The 23,598-nt window shown below is 42.1% G+C and overlaps 2 protein-coding genes across 12 annotated transcripts in view; one reads left to right on the forward strand and one right to left on the reverse strand.

Moving 5' to 3' along the window:
* Positions 1 to 375: 375 nt before the first annotated feature.
* Positions 376 to 23,598, reverse strand: part of LOC141728474 (uncharacterized) — a 44,879-nt gene continuing 21,656 nt past the window's right edge. Inside the window, exon 2 of the mRNA XM_074536829.1 lies at positions 376 to 1,577. Within this exon, the coding sequence (XP_074392930.1) occupies positions 699 to 1,577 (879 nt within the window). The 3' untranslated portion in view covers positions 376 to 698. The remainder of the gene's footprint in view (positions 1,578 to 23,598) is intronic.
* The window catches only part of ENAH (ENAH actin regulator), a 90,720-nt gene continuing 68,564 nt past the window's right edge, over positions 1,443 to 23,598 (forward strand). For 10 of the 11 annotated variants that reach the window (XM_074536820.1, XM_005488486.4, XM_074536825.1 and 7 more), the window contains exon 1: positions 1,443 to 1,577. In XM_074536820.1, the coding sequence (XP_074392921.1) occupies positions 1,573 to 1,577 (5 nt within the window). In that variant the 5' untranslated portion in view covers positions 1,443 to 1,572. Of the gene's footprint in view, positions 1,578 to 12,794; positions 12,989 to 23,598 lie in introns of those variants that run through there. The other variant, XM_074536822.1, reaches the window with a different exon arrangement.

Consider the following 23,598-nt stretch of genomic DNA (forward strand, 5'->3'; position numbering starts at 1 on the left):
GACAAAGGTACACAATTTTTAAGATCACAATGTCACTTTTCTTCTGATTACTCATCTGCATTTTGTGATTCACCTCTACTGCAACATTTTCATTGACATCATCCCTTTGCCAGTAAAAACATGTTTTCTTACTAAACTATTCATTAGCTTCAGTTTCAGAGCCTGTCCTTGTTCCCAAGTTAGTGTTTTCTAACAATTGGCCATTTTCTTCCTCATTGATTAGTTCATCTCTTACTGTGCTACTGACACCATTAATTGACAGAGAGGGATTATGCCTCACTGATCAAGGAAGAGGTGGTGCCAAATAGCTGAGATTCATGGTAAAATCCCCTTACATGTGTGGAACCTACATCAGAAATACACATATATTTTTTAAATTCTTCATTTTTTATAACTAGAAGTCTAGACACTTATAAAGAAGATGTTTGTTTCTTGTGTATATTTTTACTGCTAGACCGTAGAAAGCCCTGGTATTCATTAAGGAAAAATTAAATTGGAGGTGTGAAAGCACCAAGATGGCTTAACGGCATTGGGAATCGCAAAGACGCTTTGCTCATCACTTCTTTTAACCGAGACGAAAGACAACGGGCATTCACTCGCTAGCTGACAGCAAGGAGCTGGGTTAAAGTTACTTGTACAGTGCGCTGGGTACCGACAGCAGAACGTAAACCCGCATTTAGGGCAGGCGCTTTTCGGGACTACCGAAACGTGCAGAAATAACATTCCTGCAGAATTCCTGAGAAAGGCTTGGGCCACCGGCTCCCGGGGCACCGAGGGGCCGCTGCCCGCGGTGCCTGCCGAACTCGGGCTCGGGGGCTCCGTGCTCCCTCTGGCACCGGGCAGGGACTGCGGGCCGGGCCGGCCCGAGTCCGATGCGGGCAGCGCGGGGCCGAGCGGGGCAGGCTCAGCGAGCGGGCGGAGCTGTTCACACGCCGGGACGCGGCTCTCCGGGAGCCCATCCCGCCCCTCCGCTCCGGGCACACTCCCGAGGCCGCCGGGGAAGACGCTGCCGCGGGCGGGCGGTTGTCCCGAGGAGCCGCCGCTCCTGCCGCCGCCTCACCTGCGGCCGGCCCGTCCCTCCACCCCCGCCACCCCGCGCCGGGGCCGCCGAGCCCCAGCGAGCCGCCCGGGCACAGCGCGGCGGTGGGCGCGGCCTCCTCCGCCGCCCGCCCCTTCCTCCCTCCCTCTCTCTTTCCTCCCGCCCGCCGCCGCTCCCGCACCCCCGGCCGCCGCCGCTCCCGCGGCCCCGCCGGTGTCTCCAGCCGCCCCCGCCCGCCCGCTCTCGGTCTCCTCCTCCTCCTTTCCCCCCGCCCTTCCCGCGCGGTGGTTCGCTCCTCCCCGCCCCTTTCCCCCACCTCTCCCGTCCCCTCCCACCCCCGGCTCCCCGCGGTGGTCTGGCCCGGCCCGGCGGCGGAGGGAGCGGCGGAGCGGGCGGGCGGCGCTGCCGGGCGGGGGTCTCGCTCTCCGGGGGTCTCGCTCTGCGGGGACGCGGCGAGCGGCGGAGCGGGGCGGGGGAGGCGGCGCAGCAGGGAGCGAGGCAGCGGGAGCGGCTCTCCGACCGCGGGCAGCACCATGAGGTGAGCGGCCGGCTCCGGAGCGGGCGGCTTCGCGGGGTGGGGGGCGATGCTCCGCGCCCCCCGGCTCGGCCGGCGCACGGCCGGAACGGGAAGGGCACTGGGAGCCGGGGGGATCGGCCGGCGGCGGGGGAGGGGGCCGGGCCGAGGGGAGCCCCGCGGTGGGGGAAGGGCCCATTGTTAGTGGCGGCGGGGGAAGGGCGGCCCGCCGTCCCCGTCCCCCCGCGGCGGCGGCGAAGTTGCGGTCGGGGGGCGGCGGCGGGGCCCGGGTCCGGGGTGGGGGGCGGCCCCGCTGCGGCGCCTCCCCCGGGCCGGGCACGGCGTGAGCTCCGGGCGCCCGGCTCCTTTCTTTCTCTGCCGGTGTTTTTTTTTTTTCTTCTCCCCCTTTCCCTCCGCCGTAGCCGGCGCGTGTTGCATTGCAGCAGCAGCTGGGCTTTTCCCTCGGTAATCAATAAAGAGGCGCCGGGGGGAAGCGGGGAGGGGGATCCCCCTCTCGGCAGCCGGGGAAGTGCCGCGTTCGGAGGTGCGCGATGTAAACACAGAGGTGGCCGCGGCTGGGGGCGGCAGGCGGGGAGGTGGGTGCCTGCCTGCCGCCTTCCCGCCGGGAACTCCGCTCCCCGCCGGCTTCATTCATTCGAAGGCGATTTTCTGCCTCCCCCCTTCCCCCCCGCCATCCTCCCCCCAGCTCGCTTTTAGCGCCTGTTCTGTTTCCGTAATCTCCTCTGTGGATTGGTGCAGGACCCGGTGAGAAATGCGGCTCGGTGGCCGGGCCAGCGCCGGTACGGCTGTCCGGGGACGCCGCCGTGCTCCCTGTAGGCCTGCCCCTCTCTCAGACAGCTGGGGAAACGAGTTACTCATGCCTTCCCTTTTCTTTTTTTTTTTTTTTTTCTTTCGCCTGGAAGTTATTGTCTGCCTTGCAGTTGGATATGAGCGTTCTTTGTCTTAAAGACACGACTGTGAGGTCCTTTGGAGTAGGGGTCCGGCAAGGTTTGCGTGATCAAAGTGGGCAAATTCCTCTGCTGCGTAAAACTGACGAGCCATTGGAATTCCTTGTCAATTACAGGAAAATCCTAATACAATTTTTTGTACTGCGAGGATTCCCTCTTTCAGTGCACCTTCAGTGGAAAGGGTAGCGTTGCAGCGGGAAGCATGGGAACAATCTCCCTGCTGTTTTGTTTAGAATTGTGTTCCTGTATTTCCCTCTAGTTTTCTTTGTTAACTGTAGGTATTTATGTCCCGCGTTATTTTAAGCTTTGTTTTGTCTTGTGATAATTTATTTTCAGTTATTCGTGTTGCTCATGTAGAAGTCAGATATCCTGCAAACGAACTTGGAAAAACCCACAAGTTTGTGTCCAGATCCTTTAAGCAGAGGTGTTCTTTTTAATTATCTTGACAGCCTTCAGCACAATGAACGCTGCTAATCGAGCAAGGCTTGGCACAAACACCTCGGGTGGAAGTTTGGGATTCGTGCTGGCAAAAGGCTCTTTAATTGTGAGGGTGATGCTGAGTGAGGAGAGCTTGTGTAGCTGTATGTGTGCTAGGACTTGTGCCAGCTTGGAGGGAGCACAAGTATTCCTCTCAACCAGCACAACAGGAAAGTGTCTAGGTTGAACCTACCCTTAGGTTGCTTATTTAGGTGTTTGAATAGCTGACTTGCAGCAGTGAGTAAATGTAGGTAAATGAATATATTACTGGCCTTGGAGCTTTCTGCCCTGCCTGCAGAGCAGAGGGAGATGAAGTGGTGATTTGGAGGGCTGCTCTGATGAGTGGTCCTGGGGTGTTTCAAAGGAAACTGACTTCCAGAACGCTTGGTTCCAGCCCTCTGGAAAAAAAGAAACAAGCTGTACCAATTAAACTACACAGGCTAAAAAAATGATGTGGTTTAAGAAGCATTTTCTCTCAATAGAGGCACTATTAAACTCACTCAGTTTTGTTTAATTGGTCCGACTCCAGTGCAATGGCAAGCTTTCACTGCACTGCTCTCTCTTTGGGCTTGTTTAGACTATGGTTGATGGTATATTTCTGAAACATGTTCAAACAATATCTTCATGCTGTATATGTTCAGGCAATGACTTTTAATGTGCATTTGCTGGTCAAGGCGAGGTCTGATGGGTGAGGAGTGACAGGGCAGATGGGACGAGCAGCCAGCATTCATATACAGCTCCTGTGTTTGCAGATGCTGTTAAATCTTAGCAGTTCATACTAAAAATATACTTTTGGCACAATATTGATGGTCTCGTGGGATGAGTAAACTGCCTTCTGTCATTGCTCTTGGGCAGGTAAGTGTGCAGTTGGTACTCCAAAGAATAAAGAAAATAAATAGATTAACTGGAGCAGGGTGAGGGGGAAGCACCTTCACTTTCTTTCCTATGTTTTCTCTTTTCTTCAGCCATCACGAGCCTGAACTAATTCTGATGATTTTGTGTTAAGATCTTGTGTCTTGTCTGGGTGTTTAGCTGGTCAGTTACCAAAGAGGAAACTGATTTCCCTTCTGTCAGATAATACTAAACATCGTTGTGAAGAGCATCTTTGAATGTTCAAATAATCAGCAGCCCTGTAAGACACAAACACCGACACTCCACAAGAATTAATTCTTGCAGAAGTCTGCTTTGTATTCAAATTGAAATGATATGCTATTTGAATAACATCTGTTGGGGTTTTAGGTTGCAGAGAAACCCTGAATATTAAATATCCCAGTGAAATGGTCTAGCCTGAGTATGAGGTTACTTGGTGCCTGAATAGGGCTGTGTGTATCTGTGTCTCCTGCCCTAGGTAAACAGCTGATTCCCACGGACACCTGTTGCTCTCTTTGTGCTCTGCTCGGCTGACAGAAGTGCTGCCCCTAATCCACTTTCCTGAGAGCACTTACAACATAATAGGTATCCAGGAATGGGCGTTTTCAGGGGAGTTTCCGTTCACCAGCTGACTGGAAGGTGGTGGAGGTGCAGGTAACAGCAGAGTTTGGTGCCCCTGTTCTAGTAAAAGCATGATTTCCATCCTGTTTGTACAAGAAGAACGTGTGTGAACAGACTTTTATTGTAGCATATGTTGAAGTCTGTGTTACAGAAGCTGGTAAACACAACTCTGCTGCTAGAGCTGGGATTCTGCACTGAAGGTTAACTGAATTACCTTTTTTTTTTTGCATATCAGGCTCATTTTGAGTGTTAACTCCAATAAAAACAAATGAGCTTTACAAGATACTGACTTCTTAAAAATCAAACTGTACAGCCTTCTCTTGGGATTACTACATCCATTTCTTTGTGTGGGAAAGAATTGTTTTTCATTAGTGTGCTGGTCAGAAAGCAGACTGCTTAGTCGGGTTTCATTGCCCAAGTTCCCAAGAACTGGGAAAGAAACAGCATTTTTTAGAAATTTTAAATTTGAGTATTTCCAGAGCCCAGTATAATACTATGTGTTTATGATGGGCTACTATGCCCATCTATATACTATATAAGTGAATTTCATTCCATGTTTAGATAGGGCAAACAGCTAAGTCACTATAGATTTTGCCTTTTCTGAAAAGTCATGTCATATTCTCACTTGTGTTTTGAAGCTAAAAAGGTGGCTAAATTTGTGGTCTCTAAGCCACACTGAAATTTCCATTTACTTTAAATCAGCAGCTTTTCTGCTCAAATATATTGCTACAGAATGCACTTCATGTTGTTACGTAAAAGTCAGCATTTTTTGTGCCTGGATTGATAAACCTTCATCGTATTTTAAGTGTTGTGTTAAGAAAACTAATCCCATACTCAGTGTTTACTGAGTGCAAGCCCACAGCACAAGTAACAAAACACAAACCTCCATTAGGACTAGGAATGCTTGAGGAACCCACACACATTTCCTGGGGTTTCCAGGAAAGTGGGTACACCGAGAGCATTATTAGAGACAATAGTACACTTCAGTCTGCTGCAATAACTGCAGTTATTTAAGGTGGTGAAACAGCACAGCAGCAAGGCCATCAATTTGATGGTGACATTAAGTTATTCTTGGATACGTAAGGTAACTCTTTGGAATTGTGCCTTTAGTTTTAATACTTGCCCGAATGGTGTATTTGAAATAGGAGGCTTAATTTAGTTGAGAAATATTTGACAAAATGTTGGAAGTGCAAGCAGGCAGTTAAATTAGACTGGATATGCATAACTGCAAGCAATACAGTTCCTAAAATTGCTTGTATCTCAAGAGAAAAATTGGTGGTGTGGGCAGGGTTTTTTTTTTTCAGGTGGATACAAAAATTCAGGTTACTTTCCTTGTTCTTAAGTATACTAACAGATGGACTGAGTCATCTGTCTGATAGAAAGTGTGGTCTTTAGCTTGCACTTTATTTGTGACAGTTGCAAGTAATTTTTGGACAGGCTGTTTCTGCCCACCTGATATGGGATCTGACAGCTGTTTTGCCCCCAAGGCCTCTGGATAGTTTAGTGAATTATTTTGATAGTAAAAGTATAAATCTTTAAAAATTTGTCCTGTGAATGGAGAGTTGCAGGAATGAGAATCTAATTTTTTTTAGACAAAGCTATTTATGACCATCTTAGCAATTGTGTTGTCAGCCTCTAAAAATTAGAAACAGTCTGGGAGTGTGTATAATTGAGGAATGCTCTCTGGAAGGGCATGTACGAGTTTTTTCTTGACTCTGGTTCAGGGTTTCGTGTTTGCTGTTGGAGGTCAGAAAACAAGAGCGGGTTAGTTGGCATCCTGCTTCAGGCCACTCCAGCCTAAAAGCTTTTTTTCTCCGCTTCCATAAAAAGCAGAAACATTTTTCTCCCAGCACCTGTTTCAGTGGATGCTTTGCCCTAAGTGACGTCTCTGGGCTGTGCCTCAGGCATGTGATTGGAAATACTTTGTAATGAGGGCTGCTCCTTGCCATGCCAGGGCAGCTCATGTGGAACTATTATAGAAATGGGTTATTGAACCACTGCATAGAGTCATTTGCTTTCGTTACTAGAGAGAGCAAATGTATTTTTGTGAAACAGATATTATTCCCTTCTTTGCTTTGACCTTTCATCTAGAATTGCTTTTGACAGTTCATGCCTGCTTCCACTCAGCGGTGGAGAAATCCATGTGCCAGCTCTTTAAACATCCTGGCATGTTTAGGTTTTAAGAGTGCTGTAGTGGTGGGAGAGAGCAGAAGATAGGTGCTTTTTGTGTTCAATTAATAAAAAATTGATTTCTAGTCATAGCTCACGTTAAATGTAGCAGAGACTGAAGTCACATCAGCCTTGCTGAGCTGTCAGCTGTGTTATTTGTCGGTGCCTGCCTCGCTCTCCCACCCCACCTTGCCCTGCCAGTCCTTGGGAATTCAGTACAGCTAGTTTGTGTTCTTGGGCTGTTAGACTCTCCCTTGGGATTGATGTGGGAGTGAGGTACAAACTGCTTTTGTACCTGCCTGTATTTAACCCTGCAATGAGGAGCCACTGTTGTGTCCCTGCTGTGCCTTTCCTAACTTCCCCTGGGCTCTCACTAACCTGGAGAAGAACATCGTTTGTATGGAGCTTTTTTTGGTTGGATAATATACAGAAACTTTTTCCCCTTTTAGAAATAGCTGCACCACCTTATTTCACCTTTCAGATTTTCTAACATGAGAAATAAAAACGTGTGTCTAAGTAATTGAGTCTGATTTGAAAATGCTCCGTAGCAATACTGGTTACAGAGAAAAATGTTGAATTTTACTTCAAATACCCCTAATAAATTATCCTTCTAATTGCCAAACCTTTTCCCTGCTATCATGTATTACAAGTCTCCTTCACTGTAGCTGTTTCATGAGAAATGTTAAAAGATTCCAGAAGAGAACGGGGATGTGCTTGCCAGCCTGTGCTGGTGTTACGTGTTGGTTTGTGCTGCTCCTGATGTTGTGGCTCTGTATGGGAGCTTATGGAACTGCTGCTGGGGAGGTGATGTGACATCTCTCTGGGGCTCCTGCCCAAAGCTGGTGACAGCCTGGTGGGGAGCAGAGACGTGGGATGATGTGTCAGTCCATCTCGGATCCATCTTTCCAGCTGAGCTGCTTGTAACACGCACATGTTTGGGGAATCAGTGCACAAGTGAATGTGAGGGATTGAAGTACAACTCTCTTGTCTCTTTGAGTAATCTTTAGGCAAGGCTCGTTAAAAGAAAACACCACCAATATTCAGGAAAAAGAAATATTCTGCTCTTGGTTTCACATATTGAAAATTCTCCAGGCAAAGCTGTTTTATGTAAAAGAAGAATAGTAAAAACAATTTCAGTTTAGTCCAAAACTGGTCTGCTTCTTTGCAAAGTGAGTGAGTTGGTATTGTGTGTTTTGACTTTTTTTTTTCTTTTTATGTTATGGTAAAGGAAGGTGCTGACACCAGGTGAAGTATGGGAGAAAGAAGTGGAAACTGATTGCACTCCAGAGGGTGATACAAAAATGCTACTTTGCTGGACTGGTGTGCTGCCAGAAATAACTCTATAAACTTCTAGCGTGCAGCACAAATGCAATTGGAAGGGTTTTGTTTGAAATTGTTCTTCATTGTCTTTTCACAAATTTGAAATTTCTGTTTCCTGAACTGGTTTACAAAATAATCTGTGCTTACTGCAAATTCCATATGGAAGGTAAGGCAAGGTTGTGGTTTGCTGAAGTAAACTTGGTACCTAGTCCAGAACAGAACTTTTAAAACCTAGAATTAAGCAGAATGGTAAAAGAGCAAGAGTAATCATTGATATAGTTGAGGCCTATATTCTGCATTAGTTGCAGTTTTATAGCAAGTAAAGAAAGATTTAAATTTTCTTTTTAGAGGAAATAAATTTCTATGTATGTCCTTAAAGCATTTTCCTAAAATGCAGTTTAACTGACTTCTGTCAGTTTATTGCTGGTTACCATACAGTGAAAGCAACTTTTAAACTGAAATGCCTTGAAGGGCATGTAGTTTAGATAGAGTTTCATTGTGGTCCCATCTGGCTCCTGGTGAACACTTTTCTGTTTCAGTTGTGTAGACCAATATGTCTTTGTAAGCGGTCATGTCTGCTAGAACTTTATATTTTGTGGAGATTTCCATTAAGTTGCCTTTTTTTTTCCTGTTGTATGGACTGGAAATGGAAGTACTAAATGGAAAGATGATTTAAGACTCATATATTTCCAACAAAACTTTCAATAGTGCTGCATTAGTGGTATTTTTACTGGCGCTGGTGGAAAGAGGTGGTTGGTAGTTTTAGGCTCCTTTCAGCTCTCTGGTTGGCTTTGCAAATGTGACTTAAGCAAAGCTCTGAGTAAATCTGGGCATTGAACCTGGCAGTTTTGCTGCCTAAAATCACTAGTTCTTCCAATACCTTATGGTGAATATGTGGCTTTTTTCAGGCTCCACGCTTCCAGCTCCAGATGAGCAAGAATTTTCCTTTTCTAGCTAGTGTATGTTTTTCATGTAAATAATGCATTACAATGAACACTATACACTGCTACTCATTTTGAAAACTTGTTTTCTCCCTATATTTTCCTGTTCTATAAAAATCTCATTGCCCTTTGCTTTCCTTTAAAAGCTTCTATAAAAGAGTCTTCTATAAACAGTGCATAGTGATGTGTGCACCTTTTATTATATCTCCTGTGTTGAACTCTTGTTGGTATTTGAGGAAAATGTATGATCCATTTGGCAAGCCTTAGTCCATTAAACAGTGCTGGCTCTTCTTTAAGAGTACCCAGCCTAAGTTTTATTAAACCGATTTTATTTTAAATATTGTTGGATTTGTATTTAAAACTGTACACAGTGAAGCTTTCCTAGAAAACTTGCATTGTGTTCTTGAATGCATTTGCAAAGCCTGTTTTTAGAAATCTGCAATTGGCTACTGTGGATGATGGTAAATGAACTTCACAACTCCAGAATAAACGTAGTTACCTGTTGTCTGAAATAGATGGTGTGGCCAGAGTGACCAAACAGTGAAACCTGATCCAAATGAGCCCAATTTTGGCAGAGATAATGAATCAAAATAGTGAATGACAGCACTAGGGAAATGAACAGTGTTGAAATTTACCATTTGTATATGTAAATTTAATCACTGAACGTGCTACTTAAGAGGTATGGTTTGGTTTTTGATATGTACTACTCTAGCAGAAATACTGACTTATTTAAAAAAAGAATATGTTTAGAGGTACTACTTTTTTTCCTAGTTCAAAATACTTCTGCTTTGATAGAAATCTCAGAATATGGTCAGAATTATATTTCAATTTATTGTTATACACTGATCTACTTAGTTGAATCACATTAGGAGGATGGTGCAGGAGGTGTATGATGTATGTACATGAAATAAACATGTTTGGAACACAGGATTTTTTCCAGTCAGATATGAACAGTCTGGTCTGGAGTCAGTAGTTCTGTCCCTGGTCTCTGGTAGCCAGTGCTTTCCCCCTTGGTCAGAGCCTGCTGTTCCAGGGCTCAGGGAGGACTGAGCTTTGCAGCTCAGTGTTGTTCTCACCAAGGGAAGGTTGAGGAGAGAGGTCCATTTTGGAAAACGAGCAGGGAACCTGTGTCTAGTCATGAGTAGGAGGATGAGGAGATGAATGATTAGAGCACTTGAGTAGTAATTGCTTGAACTTTAACATTAAAGTTGTTGTTCAGCTGCTTCTTCAGTGTGATGTGTTTGGGAGAGTAACTGACAATGAGGTTTTGTACTATTTCAATGGTTTCCTTGGGTTTTGAGTGGAAATGCAGTAGTGGCTTTTGGATGAAAATTTTTACTTTGGGATTGAGCAAGAAGACCAAAGCAGTAAGCATATAAAAGAAGTCAGCCAAATAGATTTTGCATCTTCAAGATCTCATGCTGCAGTCTGAAGAATTGTGGTGGAAATCATTGTTTTATTTTCACACTGTGATTGATGAGTCCAGTAGCCTTTGGTTTGGTGATCAGCTGTGTTAACTGCATCATACATGAATTATCCTCAGAATGATTTCTGCTGCACTTTACATCTGACCTTGCATCGAATTGTGAGATGAAGAAATCTGGATGCTGCACTCAGAGATTTGATTTTGTATTCTGTCAGTATCTTTGAGTAGTCTGTTCATAAAGTTTGGAGGAATAGGGTGGCTTCAGGCTTTTTCTTTGGCATACTGTAAAGGTGACTTTGAAGCTAAAGGGTATTCTTTTCATTTTGTGTACCTTTCTTAGTCACTGATGGAACAGGTCTGTGCTCCTGTAATTGTCACAGGAACATAGCTTCCAACAATAGCTAAATCCACAAATGGATGGCATATGACAAACACAAAGGTTGCCTTGCAGGTTATGGATGCTGTTGCTGTCGCTGTGTTGCTCTAAATTTATGAACATGACAAAGATTTTGTAAGGAGAGGCAATATATTTCATTAGATCACCTGCTGCAGTGGTGGGGAACAGGACACGGGCAACTTCACACACCCAAAGGCTGAGTTCCTCACAAAGTTGCTCAATTATTTGGAGACATCATGTGGAGGTTTTGTTCTGTGTGGATTGTTGCAGATACAGGTAAATGTTACTGCGTGGTTTATTTTTTTATAGGTAGCTCATGGTTTTGTGTCTGACCTCATAGCAATATTTGGTGTAATTCTTATTTCAGAGATTAAGGAATTGGGTGCTTGAAAACAGGTTAGCAGCTGTAGGATCTATTTAAACTGCAATTTGTTTTTGTATTACTCTACAAAGATGATGTCTGCATAAAGGAAGTGGAGATGGCATTGCAGAGAGCAATGTCAGAAAGTAAACCTGTGAGAATACTTTTCAAATGTCACTATTTCCATCTAAAGCATCAAGATATATTTTCCTTTGAAGCATCTGACTACTGGAAGCCATTGGGGGAAAAGGATGCTTGGAATGCCTTTTTTAAAGAGCACATGTTTGTTATTTTTGTGGAGAGACAGTCTTGGTCACTGGTGTGACTTTTGTGTAGCAAATCTGTAGGATGCAGATAGAAGTGGATTGCATTGCAAGGCTTGCATCTTTAGACATGACTAATGCTTAATAACACTTAATAGTAGGATTTTATTTTCCCTGTCGAAATCCCCAGTTACCACAGGATAGAGGAGTGTACTGTTAAGCCAATTCTGAATACCCAGGATATCTTGCCTTGAATTTCCATGCCTCCTTTTCTTAGGGCAGATGGATCAAGAGACCTCTCCTCTTGTAGTGTTCCCTGCCCCAACAATAAAAAGAAAATCTTGATATGAAGGCTGTTCATGTAACTGTGAGGAATGCTTGCAGCTTTGGTGATTTATGTAGTACCAGTCTCAACATTGCCCAGATTTTGAATCCATGTATTTAAAATTTCACATTTTTCCATCTTGAGTTGAACTAACCTCCTGGGCCCTGAGTGTGTCTGTGCTTGGGGTGGCTGTAGGGACTAGACTCACCCCAAAGCCCACTTACCTACCAGGTATTTTGGTTGTAACTCTGTGAGCTTAGCCTGGTCTTGTCTTGGAATGGAGAGGGTGTTTAAGAAAGAACTACCCAAGGAACAAAAACCTGAGAGAGGATTCTCTCCACTTTGCTGCTGCATATTTTTATATAATTTATGGTGTATCAATGTATCAATTTCCCAGCCTCTTGAGTGATTGTAATTTTCTTGTTTCTTTTGGGAACATGGGGAAATCTTGTGCAATTCTTACTGTCTTATAGAAAACTTTCCCATGAAGAGGCCCAGGGTTTAAGTGTGCATACATTGTTATGAAATCTAAAGAGAAACTAATTTTAACTTCAAAGTAGTTTGGGTAGGTGCTCATTTTTATTATTTTGTAAGACAAAACCAATCCCCCAAACAAAACAAAGCAAAACCATTTGGAAATAAAGCCATAGGCTTTTCTTTCAGAATTTGAGTGCTTTATTTTTTTTTTTTACATAGTATGACAGAAATGTTGTAAAATGACAAAAGCATTTCATGCTTTTGTGCTTCTAAGAACTTTTTATTGGTCATTATTAAAGAATTAAAATGTTGCTGGCCATATGCACTGCAGCAGGGAATTTTCTCTTGGCAGCACCCTACCCTCCAGCAACTTAAATGCACAAAATCATTTTAACATAGAACAGAATAAATGCTGGAGATGGTGAACTGGTGGCAAAGGTAATGTTTATGCTGTGGATAGTCTGTTTCTCAGGAAGACTGGGGTTAATTGTAGCTTGGCAAGTGGGGGGAAAAAAAAAAAGTTCCATATTGTTTTTCTGCAGTAGATTCCTGTTGCTATGCAACAAACAGAATGTCACTTAGTACAGGATATATTAAATTGGTATTCCCAGCACATATCTGTGCCCGTTCATTTTATACTTGAGCAGGAGGGGATGGTTTGGTTTCCTGTAGCCCTGGAGTATGAGATGTGCATTGGAGCTGCTATTCTGGGGCTTCAGTGACGTCAGTGCACTCTCTTTGTCTGCATGGATGGGACACCTGTGCAGCACAGCCAGGCTGCCAGGCAGACAGAAAAGGGCTGCTGGTTACCCTCCCCGAGGTGGGCTGGCATTGCCAAGCAACGTGTTAGCGCTTCCAAAGGGAGAAATTTGTTCTATGGGGGAAAAGATGGTTGGGCTGTGAATTGTGAGGACCTTTATGCGTGACGCAGATGGCGTCATCTGAATCTTTAAACCAGAATATCTGGTTAATTTTTAATTATTAGATTTAATGTTAATGTTTGAATGTGTTCATATCTCCTCTGCCTACCTCCCCATTCCCTCCAGTGCTAAACCCAACCAGTCTCAGCATCTGAATTCTGCATATTTGCTTTCAATGGATTCTGGAATAAATGTTTAGAGCGTGTTTGGGAAAATTACCCTCTGTGGCTCTGGAAGCAGTAATTAAGTAATGGACAAATGACAACATCTGGTAAGGCATTATTTTATAATCTAGTTAGTCTTCTGTAGTGGAAAACAAGGCAAAAGTAATATTTGAAATCGAGGAGGATGTTAATTTGATCTTTGCTTCAAAACCTGTCAAGCAGTATAGATCTCTGAAATACAGAAACTGGAAAGCTGAGGATTTGTAATACTGTGCTTTTTTAACATATGCATTGTGTCTTAGGCATGATGTTTATACTGTGTAATCATCTTATTTTAGTCAGTTTTCTGAATTTTTTTTTCTGGGTTTTGAAGGACAATTCACAAAATCTAAGCTGAAATTAAGGTAGATATTTAAATTAGCAGGTCAAATACTGTCTTTCTTGCTCTTAGAACTGTCTAACATCTCTTGAAATCTGAAGCAGATTTGAAAGTAGCTTTTCTTTAAAAAAAATACTGTAGTAGATGTACTTATGTGTAGCTTCTTAATGAAGCAGAAACCAAAAGGAAGAGTTGAAGTAGAGCTAGGAAAAGGTTCAAAACCCGTCTCAGTACTGTTCTCTTGCTTGTTTTGCCAAGGGGGTGTCTCTAATCTATAAAGCATCATTGAGCAAGCAGCCTTTAGTAGCACAAATGCCTTTCTGGTAGTCTGATGCTTAATTCAGACCTCAGTGCCAGGGAGTTGTGTGCCTGTTCTCAAGCTGGCCCCATAAAAAACATTTGTGTACACAAAGAGAATTTGATGCAACCTAAAAAAATTCTTAGGGCATTTGGTGAGATCAAACCTGAGCTCTGTCACAGGAATGGTTTAAATACATGGACGGGGATGCTTGGGGCCTTTTTGCTTTCTGTTTGGGAAGAGGAATCTCTGCCTCTGCTGCACAAATGTTTGATGAGAATAAAAAAACTGCTTGTAACTTTCAATGCTGTGATGGCTTGTTTTAGTTCTGTCTTTTGGCACAGGAAACAGTAGGAATTTGTAAAAATGGAATATCAGGAATTTGTAAAACTGTCTCCACTTCTTGAGAAGGGAGTCAGAATGAAATTTATTTGTGAAAATAATATTTTGATGTGTAATTTTAATGAAATGAACTTATTTTAGTGTGTAGATGGAGAAGTTGTAGAATATACCCAGGAAGGTGGGAAATTTGAGCTGTAAGTTTTAAGCAGTGTGCTGGCAGGCTGCTTTGGTAAATCCTAAAGGAACTCAGAGTAGAAAGTGGATGTTCTGGAGACACTGATTATAGAACAAAGAGCATTTAAAAGTTAGGTTCAGATGCTGTGCTGTTACAATAGGGCTATGACAACACACTCAGCTTTTCCTATCCATCATCTTTCCCCTCACATTGAAATTAAGTTGGAGAAAATGTTGTAGGTTTGATACCAGTGGTCCAAAGCTCTGTTTGGCTGTTGAAAAGAAATCAATACAATCTTTGTGTATAAGTGAGCTAGTTCTTGGTCATTAATTAATACCTGTATGCACACACCAGATGCAGAATTATCTCAAAAAGGATGTTGGAGCATGTGAATGGCTTTATGCTGTTTTTTCCTCCCATACAACAGAGCCTGGATTCTGGTTTGCAGCTAGAAATAGATGGGGGTTTGAAGCCTGCTTTGTTTTGTTGGTTTGTTTTTTAGTTTCTTTCTCTGTTGCAGAGGTTGGAAATTCTCTAATGAATGGGATAGGGAATTGCTTGGAGGTAAGATGATTTCATGGACTCAGTGTTTTCTGCAAGCACTGACTGCTTCTTATTTTTCAAAGAATTTCTGTCCTTTGGTGCTGCTTGAGAGTTGTCAGGGGTGTTCATTAGCTGTGTCCCAGCTTGTTTTCTTACTGACTAACTTAAGGCTGTGGGCCTGATCTGTCAAAATATTAAATTATTCAGCATCTACCTTAGTCCTTCAAAGCAGAGAGAATCTTAGATGGCCACTGAAGACAAAGGCTCCTAGATCATCTTGGATTAAATGAGCAATATCAGAAGCCTGGGTGCCCCATCTGTTGTGCTTCAGCCCTCCCATGGAGGAAACAACTTCTTGTCTGTTTCTCTTTTACTTCCCAACTTTTGCTAATTTCTTAAAAAGAAGCTGTGCTCAAGTTTGAAGCTCTCAAATGCTATATTTTATGACACTGTGCTTAAACTGTGAATAACTTCTGAATTTGGTATTCAGAACAAGTTTTGATTAATGTGCAAAAAACGTCACTACACATTGAATAATGAAGAAACCTACTAGCTGTTCGTTTACTCCTCAGTTCATCTATCCAAAGTCAGAGGCAGTCTGAGAAAAAAGGTGGGAGGGGTGAGAGGAGTAAGTATGTAACTAAGACTTTTTAATGGTTTTACAACTGCAAGTCTCTCCTTCCTTCATATATAAGCAACCAGAACTTTGCAGGGCTCTTAACTCATGTACTTTTTTTAAACTTTGGAGTTTATTTTTAAACCAGAATCCAGTGTAATTTTTTCATGTTCTTTAAAGATGGAAATAATGGGCCAAATATAATGTGCCATGATATTTGAAAGGCACCTAGATTTGGAACAGATTGTGTTGCCTAAAATCACTGTAACTCTTGGGAGTTCTTGTGCTGTTAGCAGAGCATGCACATGAAGGAAGCAAAGAGTGATCACAGCAAGGTGTGCTTGCCAGGAACCCAAACTCCAGGGATCTGTGCTCTCCTTGTACTGGACTTAATCAGAGTTCCTAACTTCAGCCAATTAACATCCATCAATCGTTATCCATCAGCTTTTAAGACAGGTCTGGAACACTTTGTTCACTGTCCTAGTGCTTTGTGTGGGTTAGACATGGTGGTTTTCTCTGAAGGTGCTTTGGATTGGATTAAATTGGTCTCCCCTTTGCCATACAGATAAAAGATGGGTGATGTTCCCCTGACTGGGGCAGTCCAGTGACTCCTTTTGGATAACTGGAAGTGCACAACAAATGATGAGATGGGTCAATTTTGTGAGTTTTGGCTACATGGCAGATGTAGGCTGGTTATTTAGGAAGGAGGTGGTGTGGTACTCTCTGAGCAGCAAGGAACAGCTTTTCAAAATATCTGTACACATTCTCTGCCTAAATCTTTGGAGGATCCAGAGAGAAATGATGCCAGAGACCATCCAGGCAGACAGATTCTTCCTGCAGGCTCTGGTTTGTAGGTTGCAGTTTGGAAACCTTATTTAAATGTATCTTTAATCTGGGATGGTATCACCTCTGTTGTGAAACTTTTTCCCATTCTGAATTATGATTGGAGGTTTTGTCTCACTACATTATTTAAATCTTCCTTCTGTGTATTAAGGCTTCCATACTCACTAACCATGGATAGATCAGCTTATTCTCTCTGAAGCTTCTCTACTGCATGTGAGGCTTTGTGTTTCTCCTGAGTCTTTTGAAGATTGAGCTCACCAGTTTCATTAATCTCTCATTGTGGTCTGTTTTTAAGACCTCCTGCCAGTTGTTACTGCATTTGGTCCCCCTCATTTGGAAGCTAAGGCTGATTGTTGTCCAGTCTGTCACATCCTGATTTGCATCTGTTCACTGGCATGTGTCTAAACATAGACCTGAACTTGTTTTTTCTGTCACTCTTCCAGTGTGCCAATATTAATCAGAATTCTTACCCTGCTTGCATCTTCTGGGCTCCTCTCCTCTCTGATAGCAAGAATACTCTTCCATCTCCTCATGGTTTTGCTGCAGCACAGGAATTGCAAAGCTGCACTTGATAAATTTTCTCTGAGTGGAGCATCTGGTGTCTGAATAAGGTTTTCAGATCTCCTTTCTGCTCTCCTTAGAGTAATTTTGTGTATAAATCTCTTACAAAAATGCCCTGTGAATGCTGTCAAGAACAAAGTCATTTGACAGCATCTCTGCCCTGTGTGGTAATTCATGTAGAACTCCAGAAGAACTGGAGGAAATTCAACTTATTTGACATCGCTAATTCATAAGTGGCATTGAAGATGCAATTGTTACCTTTTAGCAGGTTTTTACTGATAGTTTGTGCTGGTGTTTTTGTTGTGATTGAAGTTCAACATGCCAGCTTGCTTCCTTCCCCATTCCAAACCTCACGTCTGCTCTGGATGTAATGCTGGGCCATGGCTTCTGCAAACATGACTGACATCCCTCCATGGGCTGAGTCTGAGCACCAGCTGAAATGTAGTAGTTTCCTGGAAAATGTTGCTGAGTTTGACAGCTTGGAGCTGTATCTGTTCAGTGCAAGCCAAACAACTGCAGTCTCCTGAAAACTGAGGCTCGTAGCTGTGACATTCAGGTTTTTCTCATGGGGAGAAGATACATTGTAAGTGCAGACACAAAATATACAAAAAAAAGTGATCAGTCATGGTTGTAGCTTGCAAATTTTTGCACAGTTGAGAAGATGAGCTTTGTAAAAGCAAATCTGTTGCTGGTATCTCTGTCAGTACTGCAGGGAAAAGACTGAAGCATAAAGAGAGTGGTGTGAGCTCCCCTGTAATGCTCCTTTGTGAAGGATTCCCCTCCTGGGATCCAAGCAGGGTGGACTGGTTTTTGGAGTAAAATGCTGACCTAGAACCTGCTGATGATAGCCTGAAAGAGGGGAGGAGCTTGGTTTTGCAGGAATAACCCTCTTTTTACCTTAAACTCTTCTTGCTGTAGTTACACAACTGCACTGTGCTTCAAATTCCATTCCCTTACTGTGCTTCCAATGTGTTGCAGGCACCTGATTAAAATCCTTTCAGTCTGGCCTAGGCTGTTGTTTGCTGCAGTAGATTGTAGCAGAATCTTAAATTTGCTCTCTACTGAATCTTAAATTTGCTCTGACTTGCAGCAGAAATTCCATTTTTTCATCAGAATGAGGCATATGGTCATAAAAGGAATCTGCATAGTTTAGAAACCTTTAAGGAAGTCTAATGCATGAGAGAGTGTTTTGTGATTTATAGTATGTTCTTCTACAGTATAAAGTTTATAAATATAATAATTTTTTTTAAATAAAATGTTTTACTTAAAAAGAAACCTGTGCTTGAAGAAGCTTTGTACCATGAGAGATAATTTTGCTGAGATGTAATTAGCAGTGCTTCTGGCTTCTGCACCTAGCAGAAATACTATAAAATAGTTTAAGAGACAGGTGGTTTGTCTCCTTTGTACACAGCTTATTTGTGTTTCATAATTGTCTGGAAGTGTTGGAAATACTGCTGGACTGGGTTATCAAATACTAATTTTCTGTGTAGCTACTTGGTACACTTAGGAGATAAGCTTTTAAACTGGTAATCATGGATTATTTACTTCTATTTGAAACCATTTGATTTTTTATTAAAAACAGACAGTATCACTACTCGTGTCTGCAAAACAGCTTGAAAATGTGAAAACCTTTGCATTTTATTTTCCTTTTGTGTTGCAACAAGCTGCTATTTGTAGCTATTGTCTTTCCATGGAATTCCTTTCATCTCCTGTACACTGCTGAGCATCTTCAGGATTAAGTGAGTAACTTCAGGCTGCTTGTCTCCCTATTGGACATTAGGCTTAAAAAGCTTCACAGACAGTATGGAAAAAGAGATCAGAAGAGGAGTGGGAATGGGGAAAATGCCCATTTTTTAATCCAGCAAATTTCATGTACCGAGAGAGCTTAACTGGTCTGTGGGGGTTTTTTTGTGGGGTTTTTTTTCTTTTTCTTTTGTTTTGGTTTTTTAATTACTGTTTATTTAAAATTACTGTTCTAAGTAAAATCCAGAGGGTGAGGTAAGTGGCCATTTTTCCTATCAGGATTATCACATGCCTTCCAAAAACAAGCATTGCCTTTTACTCCCATCTTAACCAGCAAAGGCACAAGTGAAAACATGAAATAGATGCTTGCATTTTAAACCTCTCTCAGTGGTATTCTTAATGAAACAAATGTTCATTTGGCAGTGAGTGTCTGTCTGTCAGCTTTCTGCCAAGGATGCTTTCCAGGTGGTTACTGCAGGGTTACAGATACCTGTTGATGACATGAGCAGGAGAGCATCCACATCTTTATAGCCCAGCAGTTGTGGAACTGCTACCAAAAAATGTAATGGGATGAAGAGAACTTGATTTGTAGTGTAACTTAGCTCAAGGTTTTGGAATTTAATTATGCTTGGTCAAAATAAATGTTGTTATGAAGGCTTACCTGATCACTGCTTTGTCTAAGCTTCGCTAAGTGCTGATGAGTGATGCCTAGCACTTGCTAAAATTGTATTTCACTGCAAGCTTTGTAGAAATTAGAAGCAGAATTTTTGTCTGAAACTGTTATCTGCTTTTTTGCCATTCTTTTCCTAAAAATTCTGAAATTGATGGAACAATTTTTCTAATGATAATTTTAAAAATGTTTTATTCTTCTAGAGATCTTTAGGGATTTTTTTTTCTGTGATTTATTTGGACTAACTGGACAAACTGTGACTGAAATATCAATCTTAAATTTAGTATCCATTTTAAAAGATCCTTTATATGCCTTGTTTGCAAAAGGCATATAAAAGATCGTTGTCTAGATCATTGTCAGGTCATTGTCTAAAAATGAAAATTTTTGTTTCCTAGCTTTAGAATGTGTTGCTCTGTGGTTTAGACAAGGGTTGGTCAGCTCAAACCACTTTAGAATCTATTTGCTCATCTTCAGAGATAATAGTATAAAAAGCCATTTTAAAATAAGACTTCCCCCATTATTTCCCCAGTTTGGGGAGAACTTCATTGACAGCCTGTGTTCTTTCTCCCTGTGACCATGGCAAAAAATGCTGGGATTATTTGCAGCTCTATTTGATCCGTGGAATGCACTGCATCTATTGTTAGCTCTCCAGCTGAAGCAGGAGCTGGAGTTGTTTTTCTCTTTTGACACTGCAGCAGGTCTGGCCAGGCACTGCTGCTGTATCAGCCTTGAGTTGTTAAAGGTGATGGCATTGGCCAACTTCCCATCCTTTTAGTGGCTGAGATGTGGGAGATCATAACTTACGGAGCTGGGATTGCTTTAAAATTCTTCAGAGGACTGCAGGCAGTGTCTCCCTGCAAGCCTGTGAAGTTCTCTGTGTTCAGCTTTCCTGTTGGGTTTAGTGTCTCTTGGAAGTGTAAGCTCTTTTCCTGGATAATTCCTTACCACAGAGATTAAACACTGTGTGATAGTAATGAGGGCAACATTGGCACATCTTGCCTGTAAACACACCAGCCCCACTAGCACACAAACACGTGCTCCTTTGCTGCTGAGATCATCTCTTTTTTTCTTTTGTTTTCTCTTCAGCATCAAATTTGGATGTTGAACTCCTCACAGTTTCTTCACAGAGCTCACAGATCTGTTAGTTGTCTGAAATTCAGTCTTATTCTGCATTGTGCTTTCTGAATTCCTTCCATCTGACAGCCTGCTCTTAGAGGGGCAATGCTTTTCTGGAGTTACCTGATAACCAGAGAACAGGGCTTGTAGGGACTGCATTTGGGTTGATTAGTTTGTTATGAAATAATAGATAAAAATATATCAAAAGTAGTGTAGCAGTAGATTACTTGTGAAATAATGCAAATCGGATTGAAAGCTGTTACATCTAAAATAATGTCAGATTAAAAAAGAAAGCTTGCCAGCATTTCCTCAGTGGTGATCCCTGGGCAGAGTGGCTGTTTATTTAAACTGGGACTTCCTTCTGACTACTTAAAACAATAGCAAATGACTTTTTATCTCAAAGACTTTGCTTCCTATCTTAGATTTAACTGCCTTGATAACAAGATGAAGAAAACAGGATGTGTAAATTAAACAAGACAGATACCAGCGTTCTGCGATTCCCTGCCTATGGAGGGAGTTGGGCTTCGTGTGAACTACAGAGATTTTAATATTAGAGTAGCACTGAAATTGGAGAGGTGCCCTGCTGGGGCAGAGCTCTGCTCAGTGCAGTCCCAAGCCCCATCCTGGGGAGCAGCAACAGGAGAAACAGCTTGGCAGAAATTGCCAGCAGCCCCATGGGGATCTCTCTTCCTCTCCTTCTGCCAGCACCCTAGAATCCATTGTCTGTTTTGAGGTGTTTTGGAACATGCTTATGGATTCCTTGTATTATTATTTTTTAAGAACCTGTTACCCATGAATTCCTCTGAAGTCCTTTGTAGCTTGCTGATCTTATCTCTCTCCATAACTTCCTGTAGCAACAAAGTCCAGAAATTCGCTATCTTTGTATGTAACTTTTTAACCTTTAGGGTGGTAGGGATTTATTTAGGTGGAGTCAAATCAGGCGTTCATATTTGCAACTCCTTCCATTTGCCCCTGTCATTGTGAGTTCTGCTTCTTTTAAGCAGCTTGGTTTATAGTGTACAATACAGTGAATATATTTCCTTGCAAGTAAAATAAAAAGGAGGAGCAATCATGTTGCTCCTAAAACCAAAAAGGCATTGTTAATTTTCCTCACTTTGGATTAAGTGGATATGCAGATGAAGGAGTTTAGAGTATCCAAACAGCACCTTCCAATTTATTCCTTTTAGCAAATAAAGGTCTGCACTAGTAAGGGAAGCTCTTTCTAAACATTTTGACAATTTTTTGACAGGTTCCTTTGGTGATTGCTCCAGCAGTCTGTAATATTTTTATGGCACAGTTTCTATAAAAGTGTTCTTTGTGTGTCTAGCACAGAGGCAGCGCGCGTTGCGTAATTTCCATGGCTGGAGGGAAGAGCCTGAAACTTGCACAGCTCCTGTGCGTGATTTACACTGAGCAAGAACAAGGCTTTCCTGCAGCTATTCCTTGCACCAGGTCACTGTCCTGCTGCTGTACCTGGTTCATTTTTCAGATTACAGGTCAGTTTTCCTTGTTTTTCTTTTTCCTTCCCCCCTTTTTCTTTTTTTAGCTGTCCCTAGGTAGCTGTGTTTAGAGCAAAGCACAGAAAACTGAAAAGAAATCCTGTGACACAGAGGAATATTAAAAATTGAAGCTTAGAACCTGTAATGCAGGAATGTGAGTTTTAAGACCTTAAACTTTAAATTCACAGGACCTTTGTATGTCAGGAGAAAAGTCAGTAGATTTTTATGGTGTAGTAGTAGTGGTTGGCTCTTTAACCTGCCTTCCCTTTATCTCCTTGACATGAGAGTTGTAAAACTGAAGCGTGGTGACCTCAGAAGATAGTTATGGTGGCATCACACTAAATACTGTGACTTTGATAGAAGTCTTTCAGTGTAAGAGAAATATTGACTGGGAAAACCTCAGCATCTATGATATGGGTAAAGTCTAGTGAAATGCTTGAATTTACTCCTCTTTTAAGTTGTATGCTGGCCATTGCATTCATACTGCTTATATTTTTGCATTGGCATAGTCTGTGTATTGTGAATGTTAGGATTATTCCAGGAATTTTCTCACAGCATTTCTGGATGTTTTAAGTCTTAATCTGACACTAATGAAGATTTTGAGCTTGATTTCTCTTACATCCATGGTTGTCATAAACAGGAGTAGGAGTAATTTTTCAGTGAAGGAAAGTGCAAATTTTGTAGGCTTTAGATATTGAAGAGGTTAACAATCTAGTGTTGAAGTACAGGCACGAAACTGATGAGTTCCTGAATTGTTGTGGGGAATCTGGAGTTTAAAACTTTCACAAGTGGTGTGCACCCAGAAGGTGCAGGTAGCTACACCAGAATTCTTATTTTTTTGTATGTTAGATGCTGTCTGTAAAGAGAATGTAGCTGTGTATAAGAAAATGTGCGTGTGTTCTAGTTAATTCAAAATTCAATGATGTTTCCATGTCAGGACCAAAAGCTGTCTTTATTTATGGTTGTAAAGCTCCCATTGAAAGGAGCTGAGGTTATGTAATTTAAATTTAGGCCAAATTAGGTTCTTTTGGATTGTAAAATGGAGCAGTGATTGAAGCAGGAAAGGCCTGACTTGTCCTGTCTCTTAGAATCGCACCTAGTGAGGATATTTGCTGACCACAGTGAGTTGCCTTTACAAATAACTTATACTGAGCTCCCATTTTAAGGTTGATAACTCTTTTTGATACAGAAAACCTCTGCGTTGTGTTTCCTTTAAAAGCAGTTGTGAACTTAATTCATTACCTCTCTGATCCAATTAAGAGGCCCAACGCTGTATTCAGCTGTTTTGTTTCCCTTCAGTATTGTTGCTGATGGCTAGCTGCAAAAATCAGAGTGTACTTAGGTGTTTTAAACAGCTTTTTTTCACATGCCCTTTCTTTTGTCCTGGGAAATGGAACTCTTGACTGAAAAGGTGTTTACTGTTTGTTTGGGGCCATTTAATAAATGAATATTTTTTTCTGCTAATTGCTTTCATAGATGAATAATACTAGAACCTAGATGAAAATCCAAAAATACTGCAACAAATTTGGATTCCTACTCAAATTGCAGTGACAGCAAATTG

This window comes from Zonotrichia albicollis, chromosome 3 (assembly GCF_047830755.1).
Source record: "Zonotrichia albicollis isolate bZonAlb1 chromosome 3, bZonAlb1.hap1, whole genome shotgun sequence".
Lineage (NCBI taxonomy): Eukaryota > Metazoa > Chordata > Aves > Passeriformes > Passerellidae > Zonotrichia > Zonotrichia albicollis.